Below are 28,000 nucleotides of genomic sequence, written 5' to 3' on the forward strand. Positions count from 1 at the left end.
GCAGGTTTTACTCCTCAACCCGAACCTAGCAAAGCCATCCTTGGAAAAAAGTGTCTTCAGTGTAGGGTTCACTTGCATTTTATGATGACTGACCCCTGATGGACAAAGCACGGACTTTGTAAATAAATGGCAGCAGGTGCAATCCAGGGTTTACAGGTAAGCAACTGGCTCAGGAGCTCTGAAACTCAGGCGGTGTGTGGTCTGGTCGCTTTCTGTTTTCATTGGATACAAAGTAGAAGAAGAGACTTTTACTTAATTCCCCTGGGGAGAGAGCTAACACCATCTACAGTTTCCTGCTCAGCAATGGACCTACCCCCGGGCCCTAAAACTTATCTTTGTAAGAGATTTTCACATTGGGAGGCCACTAGATGTGCCCTTCTCATGTGAGTTGTTAATTTATTTTAACAGATCATTACCGTTTTAAGTACCTAGGGTATGCTCTGAACGTAGAGCAATCCGTTAGCATAATTCTTGAACAGTCCAGACCAGCGTTGCCCTCGTCTGGGCTCCGGGTGAGGTGAAGTTAGAGAAATGTCTGGCTCCTGAGACAGATAAGGCCAGGACATCCTGGGTACAAAACGCCCAGAGAGGGGACAGGTCTCGTCCTAGCACAGGTGACTCACTGCATGCCAATGACAGCAAGTGGAGATAATAGCGTGTCCCTAAGCTGAAACGCTAGGTCACCTTGTGGTACAGCTGGCTTAAACAGACGCAGTCACATGCTACACGTAGAGATGGCCTAGCCACATTCTCTCCGACATTCCGAGTTTCACAACAGCGGAAGAGCCCGCACGAGGTGGTCCGGGTCTCCCAGGCATGGTGATCAGAGATGTGGGCTGTGTCCCTTGGTCGCATGCCTCTTCCTGAGTAAGGAACGCCTCACCTGCCCCCAGACACAGCAAGAGGCTCGTTCCCACTTGGAATCCTGAGCGTGATGTAATTCGGTTTGGGGATGGCAGTGTTCTCCGTGGCCTTTCATTAGCTGGGGTCATTGTAAGTTATTTTCCAAGAGCTCACAGAAAATACAATTATAATATTATTTTAATAGCCTTGGAAACAATAGATGGTTTCCAGTGAAACAGAAACTTGCGCTGTCAGGCTTTAATGATAGTATTTAGCGCTTCCACAGTGCTCTGTCTTCAAAGCACGCTCTGCACTTTAATTAAACTGCTACTGCCAATGCATGCGGCCACAGGGAAGGTGGAAGTGGCTGTTGCCCACAGTGCTCTTCTCTGGTCCCAGCATCCCTGTCTGAGCTCAGGCTCTGCCCCGCGAGACCACGCAGGGTCTCCAAAACCTAATGCAGTGATGATCAGGGACTTTTTTTTTCTTGTCATATTCACTAGTTTAGCAACCTAAGTTACAAAGTAACCCTAAACTCACAGAACGCCACAGCAGACTAAAGCCAGCGACTGAAGAATGGATTCCATGGCCACAGATGTATCATTTCCCTATTTAACATCCATCAGCTAATTTTCAAACTATCTGTCTTTGATCCCGAACACACTCTGGTTCAAACAGCGGGTAGGGGTGCCCGAGTGCCCACGTCTGGTTCGCCAGTGGCTTTGTGTTGCCAATGAGGCATCTACGTCAAACCAGGGCATGTGAGATGCGGGCAGCAGGGACTTCTGCTTGCCTCTGATGGGCAGGCACCACCCAGGAGAGGAGCTTCCTGGCTCTCATGGGTGCCCAGTTTCCAAGGCAGAGGAGTCTTTCTTACAACTCCCCCAGGTGCCCCAGCGAGGGTGGGGACAGGTTTTTACCAAACCTAGTGACTACTTTAAAAGGGGTGGGAAGTCTCCTTGCTCCTTTTATAACGCATGACGTGGTGTGACGCGCATGGTAGCCTTGGTACAAGATACAAGAGGGACAGGCAATTTGGACGTCAAGAAGAGGAAATAAACCCAGCAGCAGCAGCCAGAGGGAGCCCCATCTACGGGACGCAGGCAGCAGCGTCAACAGTTCATCACAGAACCAGATGTGAAATCCAGGAGGCCTGCGCACGCCCCGCGCCCGGATGATGACGGACTAACAGACCTACTTACTAGAGACCCGAGGAGGGTGAAAACACAGGGAATAGTCTCACACCTTCCAGCAGGAAAGTCAATGTTCCCGAACCAAAAGACCCTCAGCTTCCCTTAAGGGAGAAATTCCACGAGGACGAAAGGCAATGGGAAAACTGTTGCTTAGAATTTTGAACTTGGCCTTGAAGATGGAAACTCATCCAGGCTGGGGAATACCGCAGGGAGAGGAGTTAAGCACAGGCTGGGGCTGGCTACCTTCTGCTCTTATGTGCAGGGTGCCTTATTTAAACCACCCGGGCTCCAGGGACACTGCCTTGGAGAAAGATGCCCTTTAACAGCTCTTAAGATTTTAGCATCCCTCCCACCCCCCGATTATATTCAATCTTCCAGTGTAACCCCATGAGGGTTTAGACAATTAACAAATGCAGGCTCAGTTAAAAACCTGTTAGACAATGCATCTCTTTCAGTTACAGGCTGCTGGTGGCCAAGCCTGGTGTCTTCACTGTGGTTTTATTCACCGGCCAGCCAGATGCAGGTGAGTGTTCTCATCAGCCATGCAAGCAGTGAGTGGCCCTAGTTTGGGGCGACTGAGACTCTGTGCCACCTGCCCTGGTGACCAAAAGCCCCTCTCTCTCTGGCCCCACTCCTATATGCCATGGGTAGACCCTGAAGGAAGACATTAACACGACCTTAGTGGGCCCATCTAGAAATGTGGGTACCTTCTCCTTGTTTGGGGTTTGCCCACACACATTTGCTCTCGACTTGAAAACCAGAGAACTGTAGCCAAGCGCCCCCTGCCCCGCCCCTTCCCAGGGTTTGGTCTGGAAGAGAACTGAACTGCAGTAGTGAGCCCAGGTGCCTTCTCCTCGCAGGAATGCCCTTCAGCCTCCAAGTCAGTGCGTGGCTGCAGGGCCCAGAGGCCTGTGCACACCGCCCTCCCTGGCCTGTCGGGACCCTGCTCCAGGGTAGCAGGGTGTAGATGGCACTCTCTTGGCCGTTCTCTGGAAGGTTCTAAGGAGGAGTGGGGGATTAAGCCAGAGAGCACGGGGCATTTGCAGCCCGTCTGGGGATCAGATGGAAAGGATATGTTTCGACAAGCTGCCGACCTTAGCTCTACCCACTGCCACGTCCCGGGGTCTCCCTCTGCAGCCACCCAGTGCTGGGAAGGATTCCCCTGCCCACTTGAGGTTCCTGTCTCTGGGTTTGCTTTACTCTCTTCTACCTTCTCAGATTACTGTTCCTTTTGTGCTAATTACACTGAAAAAATTGAAAGAATGTTGCTGACTTTACAAAGAAGGCAAAGCAGACTTGCTTAAAAAACTAAATATAGCCCACTTCTCTCGGAGGGCAGATTGGGCCTCTGAGTCGGGGGATTCTAGATGGCCAATTCATGTATTAGGGCCTAGGTGACAGGATGGATTACAACGCGTGTTGTTTTAGGGGCCACTGACGTAAAATGACAAGTTCTGATTAAGAATGAACACCCCCCCCACACACACACACACTTAATTGTAAATTAAGATTTGCCGACGAGGACTGACTAATTGAAGCTACGGTGGAAGGGTGAAAGAAGTGGAAACTGCCGAAAGCAGACAGTAGTACCCGCTGTATACAGGTAAAAATAAAACAAACGAGAGGAAACTAAACCTAACTGCTCATTCTGGAAGGTGACGGCTGCAAGAGGCCGGGAGGATGCTGTCTTTGTAGGCCCTGCTCTCACTGGGTAAGCAATGACCTTTTAGCGGAATTGGGAAGGGTCCCGTATCCCTGCTGGCCAAGCAAAGTGTGAATTATTCCCCACGTCCCGGGTAGCCCCTCAAGGGGTTAACGCCTGAACGGTAGCAGCTTAGGATAATTTATTTTTTCTAAGGAACATTAAATACTGAATTGCTCATGCTGAAATAATGCTACAGCTGTGATCCATGGGGCTGCATTTTGGACACTGGCTCAAGCGACAGGTGTACTTGTTGTGTGCCCAGCTCGGCTGCAGTTGCGATGCCGAACTCACATTTTTCCCCAATTAACTGGTAGCAGCTCCAGCACCAGCCAGCAAAGAGCCTCTTGCCACAGGCATGGAAGACCATGTGTGCCCAGGCTTCACCAGAAATGTCAGCCCTGTGGGAGAATGGAGCCTTGGCTTTCTGGTCCGAAAAAAAAAAAAAAAAAAAAAAACAAAAAAAACAAAAAAAAAAAAAACCACCACAACCACCCACAACCAGGAAAATCAAGCCAGACCTTCGATGTCTGAAGGCAGGGAAGAAAACGAGGATCCAACAGGACTCGGCCCTTTTAGGTTCTAAAGCAAATGGGTCTGTCCTACAGTTGGCTCTTGGAGGCTTCCAGCGATGGAGGCAAGCCCAGGATTCTAGGAAATTGGTCTTATTAGAGGGAGTGGCACGAAACTCGGAATGCAGGCTCCAATCTGTAACGTGCTCATTATACCTATTTTTATCCCGGGGTTGCAGTGACCTAACGCTGAGAAATCAAAACTCTGGCAAAGCAGTGCTCCACACAGGGAAGCGATGGCCACCTTGGAGGGGGAGGCCACCCCACCACGCTTTCCCTGGCTCCCTGCATCCAACCTGTGGCAGGAAGGCCACAGCCACCCATGCAGGTAGCCCACTTCGTAGGGAACGTGGCGACCAAGCCTTGTGGTTCTGGAGTGAGGCCAGTGTGCTGGTAGGAGGCGACTTGGAAGTGTCTAGGACCAGCCACAGCAAGCCACGCTACTCCCTCGGGGTGCCTGGGCTAGGTCCTGGGGAGCCTCCTCACAGTCCATTGCACTGACAGCAAAGGCCCAGGATCCCTGTCTTCATTCCAGGTGGTGCCACATGGGTGACCCACACAAAGGAAGTTGATTAAAAAAACAAAAAACACTGACTAGTGTGATACCAGGTAGACTTAATATCTTAACCTTATGTGTAAATCACCTCCTATTTAATTTCCTTTACACATTCTTCATTGTGGTAAAGAAATCCCCCTACTTGTCATAACTACATAGCCATCAGATTTATGGGGGTGGGGGTTGGAGTAGAGCAGGCAGAGGGTTGAAAGGAAGGAAAACAAGATTGAGCACAGAACAAACATGATGCCAGCGATAGGCGAGGCTTTGAGAAAAACAGACCCGTATCTCTGAGCTATGTGAGGCAGGACAGAAATCTGCAAGGAGGGACAAACACTGCCAGCAGCATGAAACCCTCAGGGAAGCAAACAAGCAGAAAACCTCCAAGACTGATAGCAACTGAACCCTGCTGACCCTTCCTCCCATACCTGAGCGCTCTGTGAAGTCACCCGGCTGTCACTCGACATTGATTTGCCTAGCAGAGACCCACTCTTAGAATTCTCAGGTCTGCTTCATGGGCTACTGATACATCCAAGCCACCAGCCCTTGACCCATCTTCCCCGGGTTCTCTGTGTGCGGGAAGCTGCCACAAACACGCGTCCCCGGCTCCACGAATGCAACACGAAATAAAGGACCAAGGCTGGGCTTTGGCAGTCTGGGCACATCTGGGCCCTGCCCTGCCTGCACCCCAGAGGGAGCGTGAGCGATGAGGGGCAGCATCTGGGGGGCTTCCACGTGCTCTTCAGGGCTGAGCGATTTGCGAATAGAAATGAACGGCACGAGACCAAAGCACACGGGGAAGGTTCACCAGGGAGCCGTCCTGCCTTGCCTTGCCCCCGGCCCAGACTCTATCCGCCTGCTTTTCACTGCATTGAGAGATTAGGAGAAATTCCAGCCAAGAGAATCTAAATTGGCTATGCATGAGAGAGAGGGTGAGAGAGAGAAGAGAAGAGAATTACCTACTCTCAATTTTAGGGACTTAAAGATAAGGAGGAGGAGGAAGTCCGATTTTTTAAGACACAAAATCATGGTCCTTTCCCCTCTGTCTACAAAGCCAAGTCTCACCCCTGTCTTCTGCTTGCTGGCTTGAGCTGGCTGTAACCTAGGACAGACTGGGGGCAGGCAGCTTCGGCTGCCTCTAAATTCTAAGATGGCTGTGGGCTGTAGCCCCATCCTGGCTGACAGCGATGTGGCTGACGGTCTCCCCCATGGGTGCCTAGGGGGACCAGCCTGTTTCCTCCTCCCCTCTACAGCACCACGCCTTGCTCCTGCAAAGCCCCTCTGCTGGCCCCTGGGAGCACGGGCTGGCTCCGAGTCCTCACAAGGCTTTTAGCCCGGGCATTTGGGCTCCGAGTGGCTCCGATGTCCAGGCAAGCTGCTGTTAGTGGACAAAGCCCCCAGCTGCTTTTTCACCATTGAACTTTTGACCAAATGCATTGGATACTTTGGTGTCGAGAAGACAAAAACCGATGTCAAAAGGGAGTTTGTGGATGGCAAAAAGCCGTAGGAATGGGAGCAAGCGTCACGTATTCCTAGCGATGCGAATCTGAGTTTTTAGTTTGTGCTAAACGACTCAGAATTTCCCAGAGCAGAGCAACGACCGGAAGAATGGATCCTCTTAGGGTTACATTGTTCCTATTGACTCGGCTCTGCTGAGGCCAGGAAGCAGCTGGCAATCCTCCACAAAGTGTAAATGGTCCACATGGAGAAGCCCCTCATCTCAGCCTAGGTGAATTCTAACATGAAAACAAGACCAGTTCTCCAGACGGGATTGCGATGGCCGCCACCTCCCCTTCACCCACCACCTCGTGATAGTTCTCAAGAAGCATAAACATTTTCATTTTCCCAAATGCCTACTTATTTTTCCGAGGGGACAAAAACCTCAAAGGCTTTGCTTATCCTGACACTGCACACGCACAATCTGGAGAAGGTGCCCTCTGACCCCCAAGCCTGGTAAACCTCTGGATCTAAATTATCTGCTGTTGTTTCCCTCTCCTCCAAATTATGCTCATGGTACAAAGGGACACGCAAGCAGTCCGCATGAGCCCTTGTGTCTTCCCCCTCCAAGTGGAACTGCTCCTAATACTGCTTTCTACATGGGAGACGGGAAAAACCAGTTTTAACCTATTTTTTCTATTTTTTCAAGTGTTTTTTCCCCTCTACATTGATCCATTAAAAAAAAAATCAGCTAGATCCCTGTTCCCCCTGCAGCAGCACGGCCGCCGTGCAGAGTTCGGAGCCAATCCGCATTTGGACTCAGCTCCGACACGGAGACGGCAGTAGCCCTGGGCGATGTCAGACCATCGCCGGCTCCCACAAGATTCTGCAGATGTTGCATTTCGCTTGAATCCTCTTACTAAGTGTAAGAAATTAAGTGGTTTCACTCGACAATGCCCAGGATTCGCCTGCCACAAAGCTCCTTGTCCCTGCTGTTTCATTATCAGCTGCCCGTTAATAAGCATCAAAACGAGAAGTGTCTCCCTCGGCACGACTATATAGAGAGGGGAACGAGGGACCCCAGGAAAAAATCAGATTGTCGGGGAAGTGCTTCCCAGGGTGGGGTGCAGAGTGCCCCCTCGGCGTTCAATCCGGGGCCGCGGGGCTCTCTCAGCTGTGCCACCGCTGCCCACACAGACACCAAGCTTGGCGGGTGCAGAAAAGCAGCCGCGATGAGTAGGCTCAGCCCCTCTCTGCTCTCGGCGACGCTGCACGAGAGGCTCTGTGTGCAGCCTGCGCTTGGTGTCGCCTGCCTTGTAAGAGCTGAGGAAGGAGGCGAGAGGAGTACAGAAAAATGTACCTTATGTCTCCTTTCCTCTCTGCTCTCGGCAGCTCTGGGGCCCCACAGCTGGTCTGGATGCATTTTGCTCCTTTTTCTTTCCTACATTGCCACTCCCAGAAGCTGAGGCTCTTTCTGGCTCCAAGAATGAATCCAGGAGTTACTTTTTCCTTTTTCCCCCTTTCTAAACAAATGCTGCCAGCCTGGCACTGCTGGGCCAGCAGTAGCTCGGTGGGGGTCAATGCCTAAGGTTAGGGCAAGAATCACAGACAAGGCCAGGGAGCAGGGCCCTTCCCTCTCTGGTTCTCCAATCGCAGCCTCTGCTGATTGACACATCAGTGCCTGTACCTGCTGCGCTCCGTCTCCTTCTCTCTCCACTTCCCAGGCCCTCGAATGTCCGTTTGAACCATGCATCCGACTTAGCACCTGACTCCACAGAAACACATCATTTCAAAAACGGGGCACTCCGCCGGGGAAGCAGAGCCCAAGCTCGGAGGACCAGCCTCTGAGCTGCAATCCCGTCTCCCCGTGAAGGGAAAGAGAAAGGCAGCCGGCTAGGTTCTGCCCTTCCGGTCCTGGCTGGTGGCGCACAGGAAAGACTCTGCTCCCTCGCCCCCGCGAGCAGCCCCTCACGGCTGCTGCTCCTGCACTCTGCACTCCGGTAGTCTGCAGCCCTTTCGGAGGCTCCTTCTCCCCAGAATCTCATTCTTTCATCCTAATTAAAGAGCTACAGGGAAATGGAACGGCTGATTTTTGCTGCCATTGGTATAACCTCTTCTGCATCCCTCTGCCCGCTCCCTGCATTTGCTAAAGTGGTCCTTTCTCTGCCTGAAATCAAGCCCCTGGTGATGGAAGTGTCAGCAGGAAGCAGAGGGTCTAAGCAGAATCCTAACCTTGGGAGGCTGCTGAGAAAAACAATCAACGCTTTGAGCCGGCCTGTGTCTGCGGCAAGGTGCCGGCGGGGCCGCTTCTCGTCGGCAGGGATGGCGGCGGCGGCTACCTCTGGGCTCTCGATCCGCACCGGCGCCCCTAATTACAAGTCATTGTCAGGGCACACGATTTAGTGAGCCTCGGAGGCTGGGCCCCCCCACCCCCCACCCTCGACTGAGCTAAGGGATAAGGGGAAGCTACTTGCAAGGCAGTGGAGAGGTTCTGGACCTAAGAAGGTAAAATCCAAGCGCGAGTGTGTGGGTCACATCGCCGCCAGTCTGTGCATGCGCGTGCATGTGTGTGTGTGTCTGAAACAAAGCCGGGACTTCCACGCAGAAGAGTGCCCTCCTCCCGGCTCGGTGTCACGGACCCGCAGGGTGGGGCGGGGTGGGGGCATCTCCCCTGGACACTGCAGTATTTAGGGACTCTTCTAAAGTCTCCTGCTCATTCTGTGACAAGGTCATTCTCATCCTGTCCCCAGCTCACAACTTTCTGAAAAGAATAGTTCAGGTGGGTAACACTTAAAAAACAAAGAGCTCAGGACCCTGAGTAATTCTGCCCTCGGACACGTCCCGACGCACAGGAGGGGAGGCGTCCGTAACATCTACTCCCGGCCCAGTGAGAACTGCCCGCCAGAGGCTGCCACTCTTAGCCTTACTCCTCTTCCTCAAGACCCTGCACCTTGGACAGGGCCCTTTGGGAGCTGACCTGGCAGCTCCGGGGGTTTCTAGACGCACACACGCCCATCTGGCAGGTCCAAGGGCGGCCGAGGCCTCCCTGGAGTGCATCGTGAGTTGTTAATACACCTGCGAGTAACTCTAGCTAAGGTGTGAAGCCAGACGGAGCGCCACTAAGCCCCGGTTCTCCTCCAGCTGGGCCTCAGGGCAGCTGGGGGCTGCTTATGTAACACGCAGGCCGGGGCTTGCTGCTTGGTTGGTCTGGCTCCGTGCTCCCCATGCCCCCCACTTTCTATCTTGTTTTCAAAGGCTGCAAAGTGACCACAGGGTCTTCCTGCTTCTTTTATTTTTTGCTGGCTCTGTGTGTCACTACTGTGGATGCTGGCGGACACAGGGGCTTCGCAGCATCGACCTGCTACCGAAGGGTCCCAGGCCCGTGGAAGGCTGCGCCTCGCTTGCCGGGCCCCAGCCTGGGCTCACAGGGGAGGAGGGGCCCCCAGGTCCTGGGCTCACACCGGGGGAAGCCAAGCTACTGCACTGAGCCCTGCTGGAGAGTCAGGGCCCCAGGCAGGGGGGGACAAGAGGAGGCGAGCAGGGATGAGAGGTGGAGAGGGAAGGCGGTGGCCTGAAAGCCCCCTTCCCCATGCCTCCTTTCTGGATTCTACCTTAAGGAACCCACTGTTAAAGATGTGACTCTCTGCTCTTTGGCTGCATGGAGCGCTTTATTAAAATGCAAATGTCCATAAGAGCAGCCCGTAAGCCTCTGCCAGCTAATGGGATTAACTGAACAGAACACAGCCACCTGCAGGGAGGTGAGTGGGCTCAGCGCCAAATCGCCACTTCTCCCATTTGCCACGGGCCCCTCCCTACACGCCCAGCACACAGAATCCAGGCATCCCCGCTCCAGTTCTCTTTGAGGGGTGGCGACATCTAAGGAGACAAAACTTAATAATTCTGTCAACCTCAGTCTTGCTCATCACGGGAAGAGAATGTGTCTGAGCCCCTCGGGTTCCACAGCACGCAGGAACTCTTGCCTCACCTGGTTTCCAACCCAGGGAGATCTACCGAGCTGTACACATAAGTCTCTTTCCAGAAAAACACCCAGGCCACGTAGCATGTTGAACTGGCACAGACCCAGGGGCGAGAGGCACCATTCCGAGGGTGGCACGCGGGTAACTCACGAGCAATGGTGAAAGGAGCCCTGGAAATAAGATTCTGTGCTCTGCCACAGTCAAGGGATTTGAACAGACAGTATCTCTACCCGCATCGGAAATGGGACACAGAGGCCCCGGATCGGGGGCTAAGGTGGGGATGGGGAGCTGAGACCGGGGGCTGGCTCCTGCCATGCGACATCCAACCAAAGACCCTCGACACAGACGGAAGAGTCTAGGGGTAGATGGAAGAACCCGGGGTCACCCTCTAGCAGGGTTTCAGTCCCGGAAGATTCTGGAAGGCACACTTTGGCTCCAGACGGAGCACGGATGAAAAGAAGGGAGCTGTTAAAGCAGAAAGGGCTCAACAAGAGATCAATACCAGGTCCACTCTGGGCCCAGAGAGCGGTCCATCACTGCTCTGCACGGAGCAAATGGCGGCCTTGGGCTGCACGGGGAGCTGGCCAGTGGGTCGTCCCCGCCGGAGATCTAGACACGGTATCTGTCCTGACCACATCAGACCCTAGGGCCCCCGCGCTGGAATCACGCGCTCTGCCTCGGTTTGCACAGCTGGCCTGGACATCTCCCAGGAGGTTGCTCAAGTCTAGGGTTTGGCCATCGCCCCCTCGTCTCTGCATGGCGCCATCCAGTCCCTCCTTAATCCCTTCTTGTAGATTTCTGCTTGGACCGTAAGCTCTCCCAGGGGACTGGCACCGCCGGAGGCCCTGGTGCTCCATGTGTGGAGGGCAACACACAAGGCACTGGAGATTGCAAACACTGAATGAATGAATGAAGGAAGGAAGGAAGATGCCCACATGAGGGCAGACTCACCGACCCAGCCACGATCCGTCCTCCTGCCGGGCGTGGCAGACGTGCAAGCAGAGGCGCTACTTGAGAGGCAAAAAGGCTCGTTTGAGGCACAAGTGAACCCCCAAATTAGGAACCCACCCCATCAGTGTCCCACAGCCAGGTCGGTATTCCATGTGCTTTGCCAAGCTGAACGCAACCAACATGTGGCATAAACCTCGGGTCTGTCATGGTCAAAAGCCCAAAACTTTAGTGACCCCTGTGTCCACCATGGTGTTCTGATGCAGGTGTGCGATTCTACCCTTGGTCCCTAGCCATCCCTGCTCTTGGCCACTGGGGCAGCCAATGCTCCCACCCCTCCCCTGGCTCCTTGTCAGCCATTTTGCTTTGTCTCAAAGTGCTACAAAACTTCACCCAGATCGGTTAGCAGCACGTCCTATGTCCTGGCGCCCACAAGCTGCGGGGAGAGCGTGGGCTTTTCTGGGTAGAGAGGGGCTGACTCTGGCACCAGCAGCTGCAGCCCCTCTGCCTTGGTGTTTTTTTCTTTTTTCTTTTTTTTTTTTAACAAAAAGGCAAAAACTTGGGGGAATACGGTCGTCCATGGTAAATTAGGACAGGATTTTGATTTTTCTGTTTTTTGTTTTTTTTCTCTTGCACTCGAGCTGATGAAAAGAGCACAGGACACAGAGAGACAGCCGACAATGTCCTCTCCCCCAACACCAGGAAGCCACGGGTCTGGCCTGGGGTTTGCCTCTGGCCCTGGCGGCCCCCACCCCCAGCCATCCATCTTGTCCCTGCTCGGCCTCTCCCTTCCGCACAGAGTGGAATTGTCCCCCACCCCCAATGAAGGACCCCAGGAGAATTCAACTTGTTTTTCAAAGGGGGAGGGGGTGAGAGGAGGAAAGGAAGGAAGGGGAAAAAAACAGAAGACAATGCCTGTGCTGGGGTAGCTGCAGCCTGCAAAGCTCCAGGGACCCGTGCACACCCGAGGTACACGTAGCGCACACGGTGTGTGCTGGGCACAACCGCTTTGTTTTATTCTGGGAAATTATCGAATCCAAGGACTCCTGATTTGTTTAAGGACACAAAGGTGCCCGGTGCGCCAGCTTTCCTGAGACAGCACCAAGTGGGCCCCGGCGTTGTGAAAACACTCGGACAGGCAGACCGTGCTGGGGCGTGCACAGCGCTCATTTCCAGATAAAATGGACAATCGTTTTCCGTTAGAAGATTAACAGCCGGGGAAGCAGACAGGGCCCGCTGTGGCGACAGGACAAGCCTGGGGCTGGGGTCTGTGCTGGCTCTGTCCTGCCCCCCAGCCGACAGGACAAGCCTGGGGCTGGGGTCCGTGCTGGCTCTGTCCTGCCCCCCAGCCGACAGGACAAGCCTGGGGCTGGGGTCCGTGCTGGCTCTGTCCTGCCCCCCAGCCGACAGGACAAGCCTGGGGCTGGGGTCCGTGCTGGCTCTGTCCTGCCCCCCAGCCGACAGGACAAGCCTGGGGCTGGGGTCCGTGCTGGCTCTGTCCTGCCCCCCAGCCGACAGGACAAGCCTGGGGCTGGGGTCCGTGCTGGCTCTGTCCTGCCCCCCAGCCGACAGGACAAGCCTGGGGCTGGGGTCCGTGCTGGCTCTGTCCTGCCCCCCAGCCCCCCCCCCCCGACACCCTCAAAGCCGCTGCTGTCTGTGTGACTCTTATGACCTCATGGGGCAGTGGGACCGAGATGGACGGCGTCCGTGGCAAACTGCGCCCCCCCCCCCCCCCCCGCCGGGCCCAACCGGGGCCCTCGGCTGTGCTGGCCGCCCCCTGCCTGGCAGCTGGCCGCCCCTGCCTGTGCAACCTGACCGCTTCCTGTTTGGAAGTTTCTTGAAGGCAGGGAGCTCATCTGGTGCTGAACTTGGCAAGACGCCCACTTCCCTCGGCTTCCTCTCTGCCGCCTTCTTCCTTTCTCGTCCCCCCTCCCCGTGTCCTTTTGAAACCGTCAAGGGAACCCACATCCACCTCTGCTTCCATCTGGACGTTTCTTTCAACAGCCACAAAGGGCGGGCTGAGGGGACCCAGTCTGAGGACCCTGGGATGACAAAAGTCCAGAGAAGGAGAGCAAAGGAAGGAACTCAGCCTCCCACCCGACGGGCGTGCGAGTGTGCGAGTGTGCGAGTGAGTGTGTGCACGGCACTGCTTGCGCCCTCTGGGTAAAGAAATACCAGAGCAGGCAAGGAAGGGCAGGGTCAGGGGACGTGGTGGGACGGCATCGTGTCGTCTTCACTAACTACAACTTCTAGAAGGACAAGGGCAGGGCGTGGAGTCCTGCGGCCTCGCCAGTGGGCAGTGTGGCCTCTCAGGGACAGCTCCGAGGGCGTGGGCCTGTCAGGGAAGGCGTGGGCTGTTTTGGCGGGGGGGGGGGTGGGGTGGGCTGGCAAATAAACCCACCCAGTAACCAGACCAGAGTCCCCTATCCCCCCCGACCCCAAGAAGCACAGAACGGCAGCTCTGCTGTTAAAAATGAGCCCCACGGGGTACAAGACAGGACGGACGCCCCCAACCACAGACTCCCCAGAAAACGGGCCTTTTCCCGCTCCTGCTTGCTGCTCAGCATCTAGAGAATTCTTTGCACTACTACTTCCTGCTGGGGACGACGCCATTCTAGGCTCTCTGCTGACCCCTGGTGGGGAGGAACTCTACCAGCCCAGGAAAGGTGTTGGAGGGGGCCGCCCACCTGCGCCTGACACGGGGTGACCTCTGCCCTTGCTGTGCCTGCCTGTCCCAGGTCAGAGGTCAGGGCCTACGTCTGGGGCCGTGGGGAGGGAAAAACAGCGAGAAAGCGTCCAAAGAATGCTTGGGACGACAGCGGTGGGGGACGGGGCGCTGTGGTGAGGCTGACTTGGGGGGCAATTTGAGGTGGCGGAGTGGGGAGACATTTACTTCACCTGTTTCAGGCAGCTCCTTCAATTTCTTGCTATTAGAGGAGCTAAGAGAAAGGGCAAGAGAGGCGAGCGAGGGCCGGGCTCCCTGGAGAGGAACAATCCCTGCTCCGGGCGCCGGGGGGCTCCACGTGGGAAGCCCACGTGGCCCCTCTCCCACCCATCACCCCGTGATTTCCCAGCGGCTGCAGGGCGCCAGGCTATGGCAGCGCCTGCTGTTGGGACGGGGGGATCTGGCCCTAGACAGCCAGACCCGGCTTCCCTGGGCTGGAAACAAGTCCTCCAGAAGCCCCCACCCCAGCCCGGTGCTGGGCCGGACACCGAGGGGCCCGTCCTCAGAGAGGGCAGATGCATTGGGGCCAGAATGTGTGCATTGGCCTCTACGGTCCCCAGTGCTCGTCCCTCCAGGAAGGCTCCTGGTCTCCCGGTGGAAATCGGATCTCTGCTCACCTCTGGGTCTCTTTCCCAGCCGTGACTGGGGGGGAGGGGGGGGGGATGGACCTCTGCTGACCTCTGCTCCCAGCAGGGGATACCCACGCATGATTAATCATTCACCCCAGGACAAAACATGGCCATAAAACTTGTTTTCCTATGCAACCTGCATTTTGGAACAGAAATGCTGAAAGGTGTGTGTGTGTTTAGGGGCTGGGTGGCAGCGGGGTCCAGACTCTTCCTTTTTAAATTTTTCACGAGAGAATTAACCATGTTTTAAAGTGGGAGAGCCTCCCTCCCCCATCTCAGTTTCAGAAACCCAGGACCCAGGAGATAAAGGGATTTGCCCAAAGTCTCAGACCACGGAGCGCGAGAAGTCTCCACAGCAGAGCCACAGGTTAAAAGTGACCTGTGTGTCTCCAGACGTCCGTTGCTCATCCCTGGGCCTGGGGCCGAGGGCCTCGGCCTTGTGAGGAGGGAGGGGTGGGGGTGGAGAGCTCTGCTTCCGGCATGCACAGCTGCAGGTCTAACGCCAGGCCCCCAACTGCAAAAGCCGAGCGCCACCTGCCAGCGGTTGTGAGCAGCCTCTCTGGATTTTTTTGTTTCTACTTCCCAGCCCTGAACAGTGGGTGTTCTCCTCTCTTTCCCTTAAATAAAAGGTATTTCCTGCTCAGAAAGCCCCCTGGAATTAGAACCCTATTTTTAAAAGGGTCTCTGGAGAGAAAGAAGTGGTGGGGGGTGAAACAAGAAATTAGCAGATCGGCAGGAGGCCGATTGCTATGCCTCCCCCTAAGTCTGAGCTGTGCCGACCTCTGGGGCAAATCCCAAGGGGCCTCTGCTGGGTCTCCAGGCTCCCCTCCTCAGCATCGGGGTCAGAGCCTGGCTCTGGGCCACGGGTAGGAGAGCCCCTCACACCGCCCGTCCACTCTGTCTTGGGCTGGGGGGTCCGCCTGGGTTTTGCCTAGGTCTCCTCTGGTCGACTGCAGGTCTGTGCCTGTTCCCAGGTCCCACCTGTCCAGACCCTGCCTTGTCTTTACTTCTTTAGACCTGAAGTCAAACACAGAACCACCCCCGCTGCCCCTGTACAACTCATCAACCCCACCACTCTCTTGGCCATGACAAGACCCCAGGAGTACGGCACACTCATCACAGAATGGAAACTGGCCCTTTCTGGGCGTCACCTGGCAAGCACATGGAATCCCAGAAGAAAGTTCTAGAAGCAACCAAGGTCACAGGAATGAGGACCCTCCCCCTTCTAAGCAAAGGCTGTCTTCCCACTACCCTGGGACCCTCCCAAACACTGGGGCTCCTGTGCCCCCCACGATTCCCCCAGTGATCAGACCCTCTGCCCCATCAGGGCAATCCCTGGAAACCAACAGCCAAACCAGCCCGGGAGAAGCGAGTCCCGAGGAACTGCCCGGAACGTGGGTCCCGCCACGAGCCCTCTTCCAAGTGTCCACCTTAAAACCAGCGCCGGCCATTTGTTTTGCAAAAACAAAATGATCTGACCCGCTTCCCTTTTAGCAGCTCAGAAGAAAGAAAGAAATGAAATCACATCAGTGCTTCGCTGTGAATAGCTGCAACTTTCCTGGCAATGCAACTTCGAAAAAAAATTCCCTCCAAGTCTGGCATTTGTTGCTCACTTCTGCTCTGAGTCTTCCAAGCATTTTCTTGGAAAGACGCTGCACTCGGTCCCAGGCACAATGTCAAAACCAGCACCGAGAACGCCGGCCCCGAGGGATTTCTAGGACTCTGCGGTGAGGGGCGCTGCAGCCAGGGGCGCTTGGCCCGGCCACGCCAGGCGAGCCTGGGTTCCAGGTGATAGTTCTAATTTTACGGGTCTGAGACATAACCTAGCAAGTGATCAGCCCATTTCTCCTCCTCACCCTAAAGTAACCCTAATAGTAAAAGCTGAAAGTGTTTATTAAACACATGTGCGTGTCCGGAGTGGAGCGCGGCCATTGTCTGCCTGTCTTTATTTTTTCTGGCCTCGGCCATGAACTTGTAGGCCCAAATTCCAGACTCCACGGGAGGAGGGGAAAACCCTTTGTTTAAAAAGAAATGAGATTCCTGATGAACCTGTAACAACTGAAACTCCACTGAAATACCACACACGCGGGCAAAAAGACACGTTCTTCAGTCAAAGAAGCCATGAAACTCCTTCCCAGAGTGGTTACTTGGGAGTGGGGCTGGACAGACACAGGCCGTGGGGGTAGGGCGCGTTGTTTTATCCCAAGAGACACTGAACCTGCCCCAGGATGGTCTCACTGAACACCGAGGGCAAGGCTCTTCCAGGAAATGTCTTGTTCCTGCCATTGGCACGAATGCACGGCGGCTTTATTTCTGGAAGATTCTATTCTGCCTTTCCCAGTGTGCAGTTATCCGCAGCCGTGGCAATATAGCTTTCTGCCTCGAAATGTCGATGTTAAGGGTCATAGGTCACCTCTGGGCCACAGGCATGGGCTACCCGCAGCCTGGGACTCAGGCGGTCCACAGCCACAGCCACAGCCCGGGCTGGCGGGCGCACATCACCGGTTAAAGGCTCGGAGAATGTTTTCCAGCACCTGGGCCGGGCGGCCGCCACCCAGGGCTGGGCCCGCCTCGCCGCCTGCATTCTTCCCAGGATCTGGCAGACGGCAGACGGGACGAGGGTGAGTGCAGAGCCCTGGGGGGAGATGCGATCACCTCAGCCCGCAGGCCAGGAGGCTCTGGTGTAGCCTGGCCCTGGTTTAGCCGAGGGGCTGCTCTGGGTCACTGTGTCCCGAGACTTCCCTTTCCTGTCCTTGGAGGGCCAGCGGGCTCACCGCCTCCTCCGCGGTTGCTGAGGCTACATCGACCCAAGAACACAGGGGACATTTAATGCGACGGTTACCCCAGCTCGAAGGAGCCCACCTTCCCCTAAAGACGTGCAGGTAAGGGCAAACAGGAAGGCGAGGTGAGTAAGGCCAGGCCCCGGCAGCACTGAACCAGGGGCACACTCAGCGTGTGCGGGGAGCTGCGTGTGTGTGTGTGTGTGTGCGTGTATGTGGTAGTAGGGGGTCCTCGTTGTGTGCGTGTGTGTGTGTGTGTGTGTGTGTGATGAGGTGGTAGACGTATTTTTGAGTATGGTGGTAGGGGGCGCTGTGTGTCCATGCTATGGTGGGAGGCGGTATGTGTATTTGTGTGTGTGCATGGTGGGAGGTGCATGAACGTGGTTGAAGGGGCAGTGTGTGTGTGTGTGTGTGTGGTGGGAGGTACAAGGTGTGTGTGTGTGTGTGTGTGCTGGGAGGTACAAGGTGTGTGTGTGTGTGTGTGTGGTGGGAGGTACAAGGTGTGTGTGTGTGGTGTTGCTGTGTGTGTGACAGTGGAGCACAGGTGCTATGTGTGCAGGTCTATGTGTGTTGGGTGGTGGTGTGTGTGCAGTGTGTACAGTGGTGTGGGGTGGTGTGTACATGCGTACATGCGTGTGTGTGGTGAGCAATGTGTGAGTGTTGAAGGTACTGTGGTGGTAGTGTGTGTGTACAGAGGTACAGAGGGGGGTGTGTGCACACAGGAGTGTGTGTGTATAGTGAGGGGGTGGTGTGTGTATGCAGGGGTCTGTGTATGTACTGGTGTGAGAGGTGGTGTGTGTGTATGTGTGTGTGTGTGTGTGTACACAGTGCAGGGGGTGGAGTGTGCACACCGGTGTGTGTGTAGTCATGTAAAAGGTGGTGTGTGTGTGTGTACTTTGCAGGGGGTGGTGTGTGTATGCAGAGGTCTGTGTATGTACTGGTGTGAGAGGTGGTGTGTGTGTGTGTGTGTGTACAGTGCAGGGGGTGGAGTGTGCACACTGGTGTGTGTGTAGTTGTGTAAAAGGTGGTGTGTGTGTGTGTAGTGTAGAGGGTGGTGTGTGCACGCAGGGGTATGTGTGTGTACGTACGGTGCAGGGGGTGGTATGGTGTGTGCACACTGGCGTGTATGTGTGTGTAGTATAGGGGATGGTGTGTGCACACTGGCGTGTATGTGTGTGTAGTACAGGGGATGGTGTGTGCACGCAGGGGTGTGTATGTACTGGTGTGAGTGTACGTGACCGCGCAGGGCATGGTGTGTGCACGCATGTGCATATGTAGGTGTGTTGCTGGTGTCTAGAGGTCAGGACTGATGCTGAGCCCCCTGCGGGGCACGGGCCAGCCTCCTGTAACCAACGTCCATGCAACTTCTCAGAGAACCCCTCTCTGAAGACAGAGCCCCTAAAATGCTCCTAAAATCACAGCACACAGTGAACAGCAAAAAGTCAGCTTAAAAACAAAAGGCTGGCTCTGTTTAAAGCTTTGGGGCCTACTGACATCCAGCCTGCGCCCTGGGTGGGGATGGGGGTCCCAGAGGAGCGGGACCTTGCCCACTCTTGCAAGCTCTTCCTGTCCCCTCCTGTGTCTCAGATGCGACACTGTCCCTCTGCTTATACTGTCTCACCATCTAGTGGCCACCGGGCAAAGCAGCCCACCGCACTCCGGGCCCTTCTGAAACCAGCCATTCAAAACCACTCTGGTGGGGGGCAGTGGGCAGAGGAGAGCTGAATGATGCACACGACCTCATCACTAAGCTAGCGAAGCACCTTATAGGCCTGCTAGGGCTCCTTGGAGAGCAGCCACGAGGAATTAAGGTGGACACTTGCTAAGAGTTCCCAGGTCTGCAGAGCACTGGATCCTGACTAAGAGGGACCCACAGGTCCCCCAGTGCCTGTCCCCCAGGGACAGGCACAGGGCTTTTACAAAGTGGCATCTGCCAAAGAGGACATATTCAAGGGGTCCCAGTGACTTCAGTGTCCTTCCGCTGGCTCCATCCCGGCTACTGTTGCAGCTATAGAAACTGAGGCCCAAACACGTGGCCCCAGAGGCCCAGGACACACTGGCTGGACACTGGCAGGACACCTGCTATTTCCTTTGGCAGAGGCCTCTTGGGTCCTGGACTACAACCCGATCCTGACTCGTGTGTGCCATCGTAAGCATTAGCCTTTCTTCTAAAACCCCACAGCCGCGAACTTACCTGAAGGTGAGTCTCTGTAAAGAAATGGTTATGGCATTGTACATAAGCAACCAGTCGGATAAAGGGCCCAGCGGTTCAGCCGGGGCGGAGGAGAGAGGTAAGTGGGCTCTTGGCTATAGGAGGAGGTGAGGACAGAGAGGCGGCAGCCAGAGACTCTTGCCACCATGTTCCCATCTCCTTGTGAGAACCAACACTGAGCTCGACAAAGCTCCGCTGTGGCACTCCTTAGCGAGTGGGCACCTGAGTTTTCCTTCTTCCCATTATCAGCTCATTAGAGGAAGTTCAAAGTACTCACTGTGTCCCACACACAGAGTGTGTGTGACAACCTCGGAAGCGCTGCCTGACTCATAATACGTTGCAGTTCGGATATCAATTTATAGCACCTTGATACCTCTCTCCTCCCCTCAAATTGCATCATTAAAACATTTAGCAAGATCCAACGTTCAAGTTCTGTGGGCAGAACTCCATGAGTCAAAATACGCGTGAATCCTCTTGAGATTCAACAGATGACTCGGCGGTGCACTTTGGGATTTTACCTCCAAGCGAGTGCCACACGGGCGCACGCCCCGCGTCCCCACTGCTGAAACACAGCAGCTACAGAGCACGCGTTCCCGACCTGGCTTCCAGCTGTCGTGTGTGCACAGCTGCTCCAAGTCTAACTTCCCAGGCGTGCGCCTAGCTGGAGGCCCAAGCACCCCACGTCTCAGCGCAGCACGTGACATCAACGGCCAATAAAAGTCGAACGTGTCTCTGTGGTTCCCTACCTCTTCCTCGGAGAGCTGCTCAGCTTCTGTCCTTGCTGGCCAGCCTGCTCCACCACGCAGCTCCTGGGAAGGAAACTGAAGACACTTTTTTCTTTTTTGCATGTGTTAACCGTGAATGAGCCCAGCACAACTACGGTCATTGAGCTGTTTTACAGACAGTGGCTGATCTAAGGCAGGAGGGTACCCTGCTGGTGGGGCTGATGGGAGACCCTTCTTTGCAGGGCAAATAGACAAAGGTGTCTTCTCATCTGAGCGTCACTTCCCAGTCATCAGGTGTCGTGCACCTGCTGCTCAGCCTGGCCTTGATTGACTAAAAGAACATTCTGGAATGCAGAGCCAGACACACAGTACGTTTAGACCTTCCCAGTCCACAATCACATGAGAAATACAGAAGATGGACAAACAAACAACCCAAAAAGTCTCACTCAGAGCAGGGAGACCAAAAGTCCAGGATGAAAATTTCTAAAAATAGCAGTTGGGGGGAGGGGGCAGGCACTCAGATGTGCCAGGGCCCTGGGCCTTCTCCAGGTTTCTCGAATCTGACTTTACTTCTAGTAACTGGCCCCTTTTTAGGGGAATTAATAAAACAGTGTCCCTCCTCTGACTCCTTGGAGAAACATCTCTTCCCTCCCTCGCTCCTGAGCCAGCAGCGTTGTCAGTGTCTCCCTGCGGCTGCCCACTGGTCTTCCTCAGTTGTTTAAAGGCCACTTAGGACTTGGCAGATTCTCCAGCCAAACCCCAGGCACAGGCCCGGGCCCATTTTCTCTGGAGCCTACTCAGAGCTTGACCCTGCTCTCGGGGCGACCGCAGGCCAGGCCAGGAATTCGGTGAGAACAAAGCTCCCATTCAGTCTGAGTCACTGAACTCTGTTAAGGTAGGGCCAGAGCCTCAGAGCCCCCGTTCCTGGAGGGCCAGCAGGGGCCGAGACAGTAAGCTGCACTGACCAGCGCTTCAGCACCTCCTCCCACCGGGGGAGGGGGGCACGGTGGAGACCTCGTCACTGCCATTTCAAAAGCGGCTACTCTTCCTGAGAACTTTGATTTTAAAAACGGGCAAAGGACACGTTAATTCTGCACTTCACTAGCAACTCAGGGGAGGAAGAGGTGGGTGTGGAAGAACCCCACATGTGCCACAGGTAAAAGAAACCAACTTTCATTTGCTCTCCGTGTATCTCCGGAAGCCACAGTCCTGCTGGGGCAAGGGGTTTGGTTTAATCTGGAGGGGAAATTGATGGTAAAAAGAAGGCATGGCTGGCACTGGGAACCTCAAATCTAACCAATGAGGTCGCCTTCTCTAAAAATATGCATTTTTCACTTAACGTCAACATTTCTGCATAAAAGTCAAAGGTGATTCCTAAGATCATGCACCGACTCTTGCTAAATGAGGATCAGCTTTACCACGATCACGGTGGGGCGCACGGAGCAGGGTTATTTTAATACGCTCCGTAGAGCTGGGCCAGGGTCTAAATGCCAGGCATCTACAAAAGCAACAGTGTTATAATAATAATTATTATAACGATGATGATAATGACGATGCTGATAGAAACCAGAGTAAGGACAAAAGTTTTTAGACTGTACTACAGAAAATTACTTGGGGATTAAAAAATAAAATAAAAAAACTCAGAAAACAAAACAAAGAAATCCCAGCAAACAAACAAAGTGCTGGCAGAGGAGTTAAAGCAAATGTGGAAACTGAATGTCACCATAGCAATGGCAGGTATCTCAGAAACGGGGCAAGCTCACAGGTCATGCACACGCGATGGCGTTCACAACCAGGGATCTGTGGGGGCTTGGCTCCGACTCAGAAGTAGAGGTCGCTAGGCACCTGTCATCTGACAAAGGATTTTGAGAGTCCAGAGTATACCCACATCATCCTGCTTTATGCTGAAACACTGATAGCTTATTACTCTATTTTTGGTCAGCATTAAATCTTATCTGAATTAGAAAATAGATCCTTTTCTTACCTGTGGTTTTTTTTTTTTTTGTGGGGGGAGGGGGGACAGTCTCTAACATTTAATCTCTGAGTTTTTGGCCTTTTTGCCTGTGAAATAGGTCCTATTATGGTTTTTATTGCCTAGAGCTGTTTCAAAGGACAGATGTGAGTAGATGTTAAAAAATATTCCGACTGTCTTGCTGTTATTATTACAGGTTACTAATACTCTAATACTACCGAGAGCACGGGGGTTCCCTCTCAGATCAGGAGAGGAAATACGAGGAGGCACCCTCCCTTCTCTGCTTACTTTTAGTTTACTTTTAAACAACGCAGGTAAACTAAAAAAGTTACCCTACCCAACAGAAAAAGTTTGTGAGAACTCTGTGCTATCGGATTCTAAATGGCGGGGCAGAACTTTGGCCTTTGGAAGCGTGACTACCGCTGGGAGACAGAGGGAAAGTGCCAGAAGCCTCTCTCTTAACTTCAAAATGTGGTCTGATGAGTGCCCCTCCCCCTCCACTGCACCAAATGGCTCAGGGAGGAATCCTGAATGCAGAAAAATGGCTGCATCAAAAAAAAAAAAAAAAAAAGTACTGCTGCAAAATGGGATGCAGTGCATCACGGTTGCACTTGGCGGCTTAAATTAATTATCATAAAATTAATTGTGATTCACTGTATAAATGAAGTGTCATGGCAGAACGGCCATTATTGTATATAGCATTTGCTGCACAATTTTAATAAATGAAGCAGACGCTAAGAAATTCTGATCAACAAGGAGGGACTCACACCTAAATGAGGTCCCCCCTCCCCAAAAAGTGTAAGCCATTGGAATGATTTGAGAGGGCAACAGAAATGTGGAAATGGCCCATTACTAGACAGTGTTAGGAAGAAAAAGGCTTCAACTCTTTAGATTTTCTAGAATTTTCATCAGGTTCTTAATATTTATCTATCTGTCTTCCTTTTTAAGGTTCCTGGAATGCAGTTAAGCTGTTTGGCCATGAACACAGAGAACACACACACACACAGCGTGAAAGCAACACATGAAGCCGCAGCATATCACACCTAAGGACGGACGCGAGAGCCACATGGGTGCGTGGCATGGCTACTGGGACTTGTAAGTCAGCAAAGGCCTCATCCTCCCTGCGGTAAAGTCCTCAGCTTTCCTCCTTGCCCTCCCCAGTTAGGGGCTCAGACCCAGACGAGCCGCTCTCTCACACCTCAGCAGAACCAAGCTGGTCAGAGACTACAGCCTGACTGGACGAGCCCCGGGGTGACAGCTGCGGCCAGCCTGGCACATTTGTTTTGCTTCTGCTAGACACAGGCCCAGCTTCACCAGCCTGTTTGCTGAACTACCAACACCCAGGGTAGTTCCATCCAAGGCAGGACAATGGCAGGCGACCCCCAACACACTGCCTTAAGATTAATTTTTCCTCTTGGAGGGAACACAAGGAAGTGGGGGTGGGGCTCGACTGCTAATTTTAGGGAGACCTGGCCTCGGACTTGGGCAGCTGGGTGCAGGATCGCTGGCTACCAGAATCTACGGTATCAACCTCCAGTCCTGATTTAAATGGACTGTGCTCACCCTCAGGGGCAGAGCAGAGGCCCCAAGTCCTGGGGGCAAAACTCCTTATAGGAGTTCTGCTAGGAAAGCTTCCTTTCACAAATGAACACGCAAGGGGATCCGCCAAGCTGCCACCCAGGGACAGGGTGTGCATTGTCACTGGGGTCCCCTGTCTGCACCCAGCTGTGTCCACCCCCCCACCCCGCCCCCAGAGCTATGCTAGGATTACTGGGATGGTCTGTTATGGTGGGATCATTTGTCTGCAGGAAAAACATTGAACGCTTCAGTGTGGCTGGGAAGTCTGAAATGGAACCTGCCTCTCTGTGCTGTGTTCTGGGGTCAGTGACAATGCTGTTATCTCCTGGGTGGCCGTCACACGGGAGACTGTGGGACACGCATTGCATTATGAAGACATTTAACACACACACGCAGCACAGCCTTAGAAATTCTTGAAAGGCCTTAAGAGAATAAAGAAGTGCACATCATTTCTTTATCATGCACGCTAAAAATTCTCATTTGAGCCACAGATGCACACCCTGGCTAACTGCTGCTTTTGATTAACTGTGGCAAAAAGGGTAACACCCCAGACTGAGCGAAGTCTTGGGGGCTGGGGGTACCAATTAGAGATAGAGCCCTGGAGAAGGAGGACTTGGAGAGGGGAGGGGTCCCTAACAGATGGGGAAAGGTGAAAATGGGGGGCAGGGAGGGTCCCCAAAGATCTGGTTAGAAGAGCATTGCTTCATTACTTTGACTTTAATCATGACACCTCTGAAAATTATTTTTTTGTACCCAAAGCCAACCTGTGGAGGACCTTACCTTTGAGCCTCTTTGCCCCGGGCTAAAGCTGTTTGAAAAAAAAATTCACATGCAAACATTTACATGGTTCACAAGTCAGATTGACAGTTTTAACACCCTTCGTCCACACATTCAAAATACACTTGGAGCATTTTGAAAACGTTTTTATTTCATCACATTGGAAACACAAAGATGACACCCCACTTCCCGGCACATAACCCCCGTCTTGTGCGCCAGAGCCCTCATACCTTAAATGTAGTAAATGTAGAAAAAGCTTACCTCGGGCTCCTCGCTGGGGAAAAAAAAATTTTTTTAAGCACAACCACGCCCACCCCCTTGGCATCAGCCCTGTGTGATTTTGGATCCAGACTTGGCGACAGCAGGCTAGATGTCCTCCATCCCCCACCCCAGCCACTTCCCATCCCCCTCCAGGTGAGTGTGCTTGTGCGCAATGCTGAAATCCAGTGTGCAGCCCCAATGCCCCAGATACCTGTGCTGCGTGTCTGGTTTTTCAACTGTAAAGGCGGGAGGGTTTGGCGAACGAATGAGAAGTGAGGAAACACTTAGCGCACAGGGAGAAAGAGAGAAAGACACAGAGGAACAAGGTTACCGAGGCGCCCCCCCCCCCCCCGGGCCGGTGGCCCAGCCGGGTTCCGCCGCGGAGTGCCGGCGCACAGGTGTCACACGAGTGTGCAGACGCGCAAAGTTTCAGCCCGCGCCATGGCGCGCATCACGACAGCCCGTCCCCAAGTACAAGTACACGGTCGGCGGGTAATCCGGGGCTGGGGGGGTTGCCGGGGATGGGGAACACTTGAGCGTGTCATGCACAGGCGGACACAGAGAATACGCACACCGACACACACCAACGACAAGCTGGCCGAGAACAAGCCGTGCCAGGCGAGGCGGGGGCGCGCCTTCCCCGATGGCCCTAGCCCACCGCGGCCCCAACAAACCTAAGCCGGCGGAGGCTGGGCGCCCCTTTCCGGCAGTTCCCGGCTCACCTGAAGCCCCCGCCTGTCCAGCTTACGGTCGCTGGCGCTGGCCTGTCCAGCCGGAAACGACCCTCAGTGTCGCTCGGCACCACTTTTCTCCCTGGAGGGCACACACCTCGGCCACCCGAACCCGCCCCAGCTCCCCTCCCGCGCCCGGGGCAAAGTTAGGGTCCCTCCGTGGAACTTCCTGGCCGTGCCCCCTCCTCCCGCGGCCGAGCCCCGCGCCCCGCGCCCCCTCCCCGGTCCCCGGCGGGGCTGCTGCCCCTGGGCAGAGTCCGCCGCCGCGTTACCTAGAAGCAGCAGGCGGTGAGTGCACATGTAGCCCATCTTCTCGGCCTGCAGCTGCTTGTCGATGAGCCTGCTGCGTTTCTTCTCGGCGCGCTTCTGGGCGCGCTTCTCCATGGCCTCCCTGCGCATCTGTCGGCGCTTCTCTGCCAGAGAAACCTTCTTGGCCTTGCTGGGGCTCGCGGGCTTGGGCTGGGGGCTCTCAGATCGACCACCGAAGCAGCCCCCGAAAGCCTGCACGAGGAAGTTGCGGAGCAAGTTGCGCTGGGGCTTGCGGCGGCGGCGTGTGCGGCGCTGGAACCAGTGGAAGCAGCCGGCGGCCCGCTCTTCGGACTCGTCCCCGCTGGAGGAGTCGGCGTCGCCGCTGGTCGACCCCTCGTCGTCGTAGCGGCGGCGGCTTCGGCCGCGCTCAGCTCTGCCCCGCCAGGCAGCCGCGCGAGCAGGCCGCGGAGTAGGCGGGTCAGCAGCCTGGATCTCGGGGCTGGGGGGTCTGAGCAGATGGAGCCTGCGTCTGGCCCCGGAGGCAGGCGCGGCGGGGGCTGCCTGGGGGGCCCCGGCGGCTGCGGCGTGCTCGGCCGGGGCACCAGGGGCTCCACCGGCGGCAGGGGCTGCCCCGGCATCAGGAGCGGCTGCGGCGCCGGGGGCTGCGCGGGTGTCGGCGTCGGCTTCGGCATCGGCCGGGGCTGCCCCGGCGGCCGCAGTGCCAGGAGCGGCCGGGGCTCCCCCGGCTTCGGGCTCCGCCGGGGCGGCGGGAGCGGCTCCGGCGGCGGGAGCGGCCCCAGCTGGGGCGCCCGAGGCTCCGTCCCCCGGAGAGGGGACTTCTCCTTTCTCCGCAGAGGCGCTGACCGAGCCTCCTTCCATCTCGGCTGCTTCTCCCTCAACTGGGGGTCTCTCGCCGCGCTCCCTCTTATCTGGGGCTCCGGAGACCTTGATGGGCGGGCCATCACTCGCGATTGGGGGGCTGTCCATGCTGACGGGAGCGTCGTCGACCCCGACGGGGGCGCTGCGCATCTCGAGCGGGGGTCCGGCGATCTCCATCGGGGGGCTGGCGCCCGCGAAGTTAGCAGCAGCTCTGACAGCCTCTGGGACCCAGAGGGGTGGCGCGTCGGTGGCGGGAGCGAGGCAGACCGCACTCGGGACCGCGATTGCCGCGCTGCTGCCACCGTCGCCGTTGGCAACTTGTGGGAGCGCTCGGGGGAGCCCGGGGGGTGGGCTGTCGTCCCCAAAGGCCTCTCCATCAAGCTGAAATGGCATAGCCTCCTCGGGGGGAGGGCTATAGCCTCCTCCAAGGCCAGCGCTGGCAGGCCTGAGCGCCCCGGACTTCCCGGGAGGAGCTCCAGGGACCCCCAGGTCTGTGCCACCGGGAGCGAGGTCGGGGACCCCCGATGCTGGCTGGCTGCAGCCTCCCTGGCCAGCAGGCTCCTCGAACTCAAAGGGCATGGCTTCTTCTGGTGGGGGGCTGTAGCCTCCCAGGCCAGGCCCGGCACTGCCCGAGACTCCGGGATCCACAGAGGCCTCGAGGCCTGCGATGGGCCCTGGGGTGGGCCAGAAGCCTCCCACGCTGGGCTGCTGGACCTCAAAAGGCATGGCTTCCTCGGGAGGTGGGCTGTAGCCTCCATCGCCTCCGAATTCCTGGTCAGCTGCCACGGCGAGGCCCTCCAGGGTGCCCCCGGAGACCTCAGGGGGTTCACAGGCCTCGGCGCCAGCCTGTGCGGGGACGGGCTCGCTGGCAGGCGGCTGGGTCTCCATCTCTTCGGCTGGGCCAGGCCCAGCACCGGGGGCAGCTGGCCCTGGGGCCTCCAAGGCTGGCTGTGGAGGCTGCTCCCCGACTTCAGGGGGGAGATGGCGTTGTCCTGACATATTATTGCCGTCGAGGCAGTAGCGCAGGCCCATAACACGGTGGCGGCCTCTTACAATGATGTGGGGGCTCCGTGAGACGGAGCACCCAACCGAACTAGGGTGAAAAAAATTATTTGAAAGGAAGAAAGAAAAAAGTACCAGCTGGGAAGTTCTGCGGCCTCACTTCCCGAGCGCACTCAGGGCCTAGAACCCCAGACCATGGCCAAGGCAGTGCAGTTCTGGCTGGTGAAGTCTTGGCTCCTTCCTGGCCACTGG

At 55.5% G+C, this 28,000-nt stretch overlaps 3 protein-coding genes across 3 annotated transcripts in view; all 3 read right to left on the reverse strand.

The window, feature by feature from the left end:
• GNAS (GNAS complex locus) overlaps window positions 1-28,000 on the reverse strand; it is a 59,736-nt gene that overhangs the window by 21,043 nt on the left and 10,693 nt on the right. The window lies entirely within an intron of this gene.
• LOC100346323 (neuroendocrine secretory protein 55) overlaps window positions 1-28,000 on the reverse strand; it is a 54,284-nt gene that overhangs the window by 14,965 nt on the left and 11,319 nt on the right. The gene's annotated exons all lie outside the window — the stretch shown is intronic.
• Window positions 25,317-27,863, reverse strand: LOC149123298 (guanine nucleotide-binding protein G(s) subunit alpha isoforms XLas-like). The gene is given in 4 exon segments (XM_089308732.1): window positions 25,317-25,523; window positions 25,526-25,659; window positions 25,662-25,700; window positions 25,891-27,863. Coding segments are annotated over 4 exon segments (2,268 nt in total). The 5' UTR covers window positions 27,779-27,863.

The sequence above is a fragment of the Oryctolagus cuniculus genome, chromosome 11 (assembly GCF_051225735.1).
Source record: "Oryctolagus cuniculus isolate XC-2025 breed Fujian yellow rabbit chromosome 11, ASM5122573v1, whole genome shotgun sequence".
Taxonomy (NCBI): Eukaryota; Metazoa; Chordata; class Mammalia; order Lagomorpha; family Leporidae; genus Oryctolagus; species Oryctolagus cuniculus.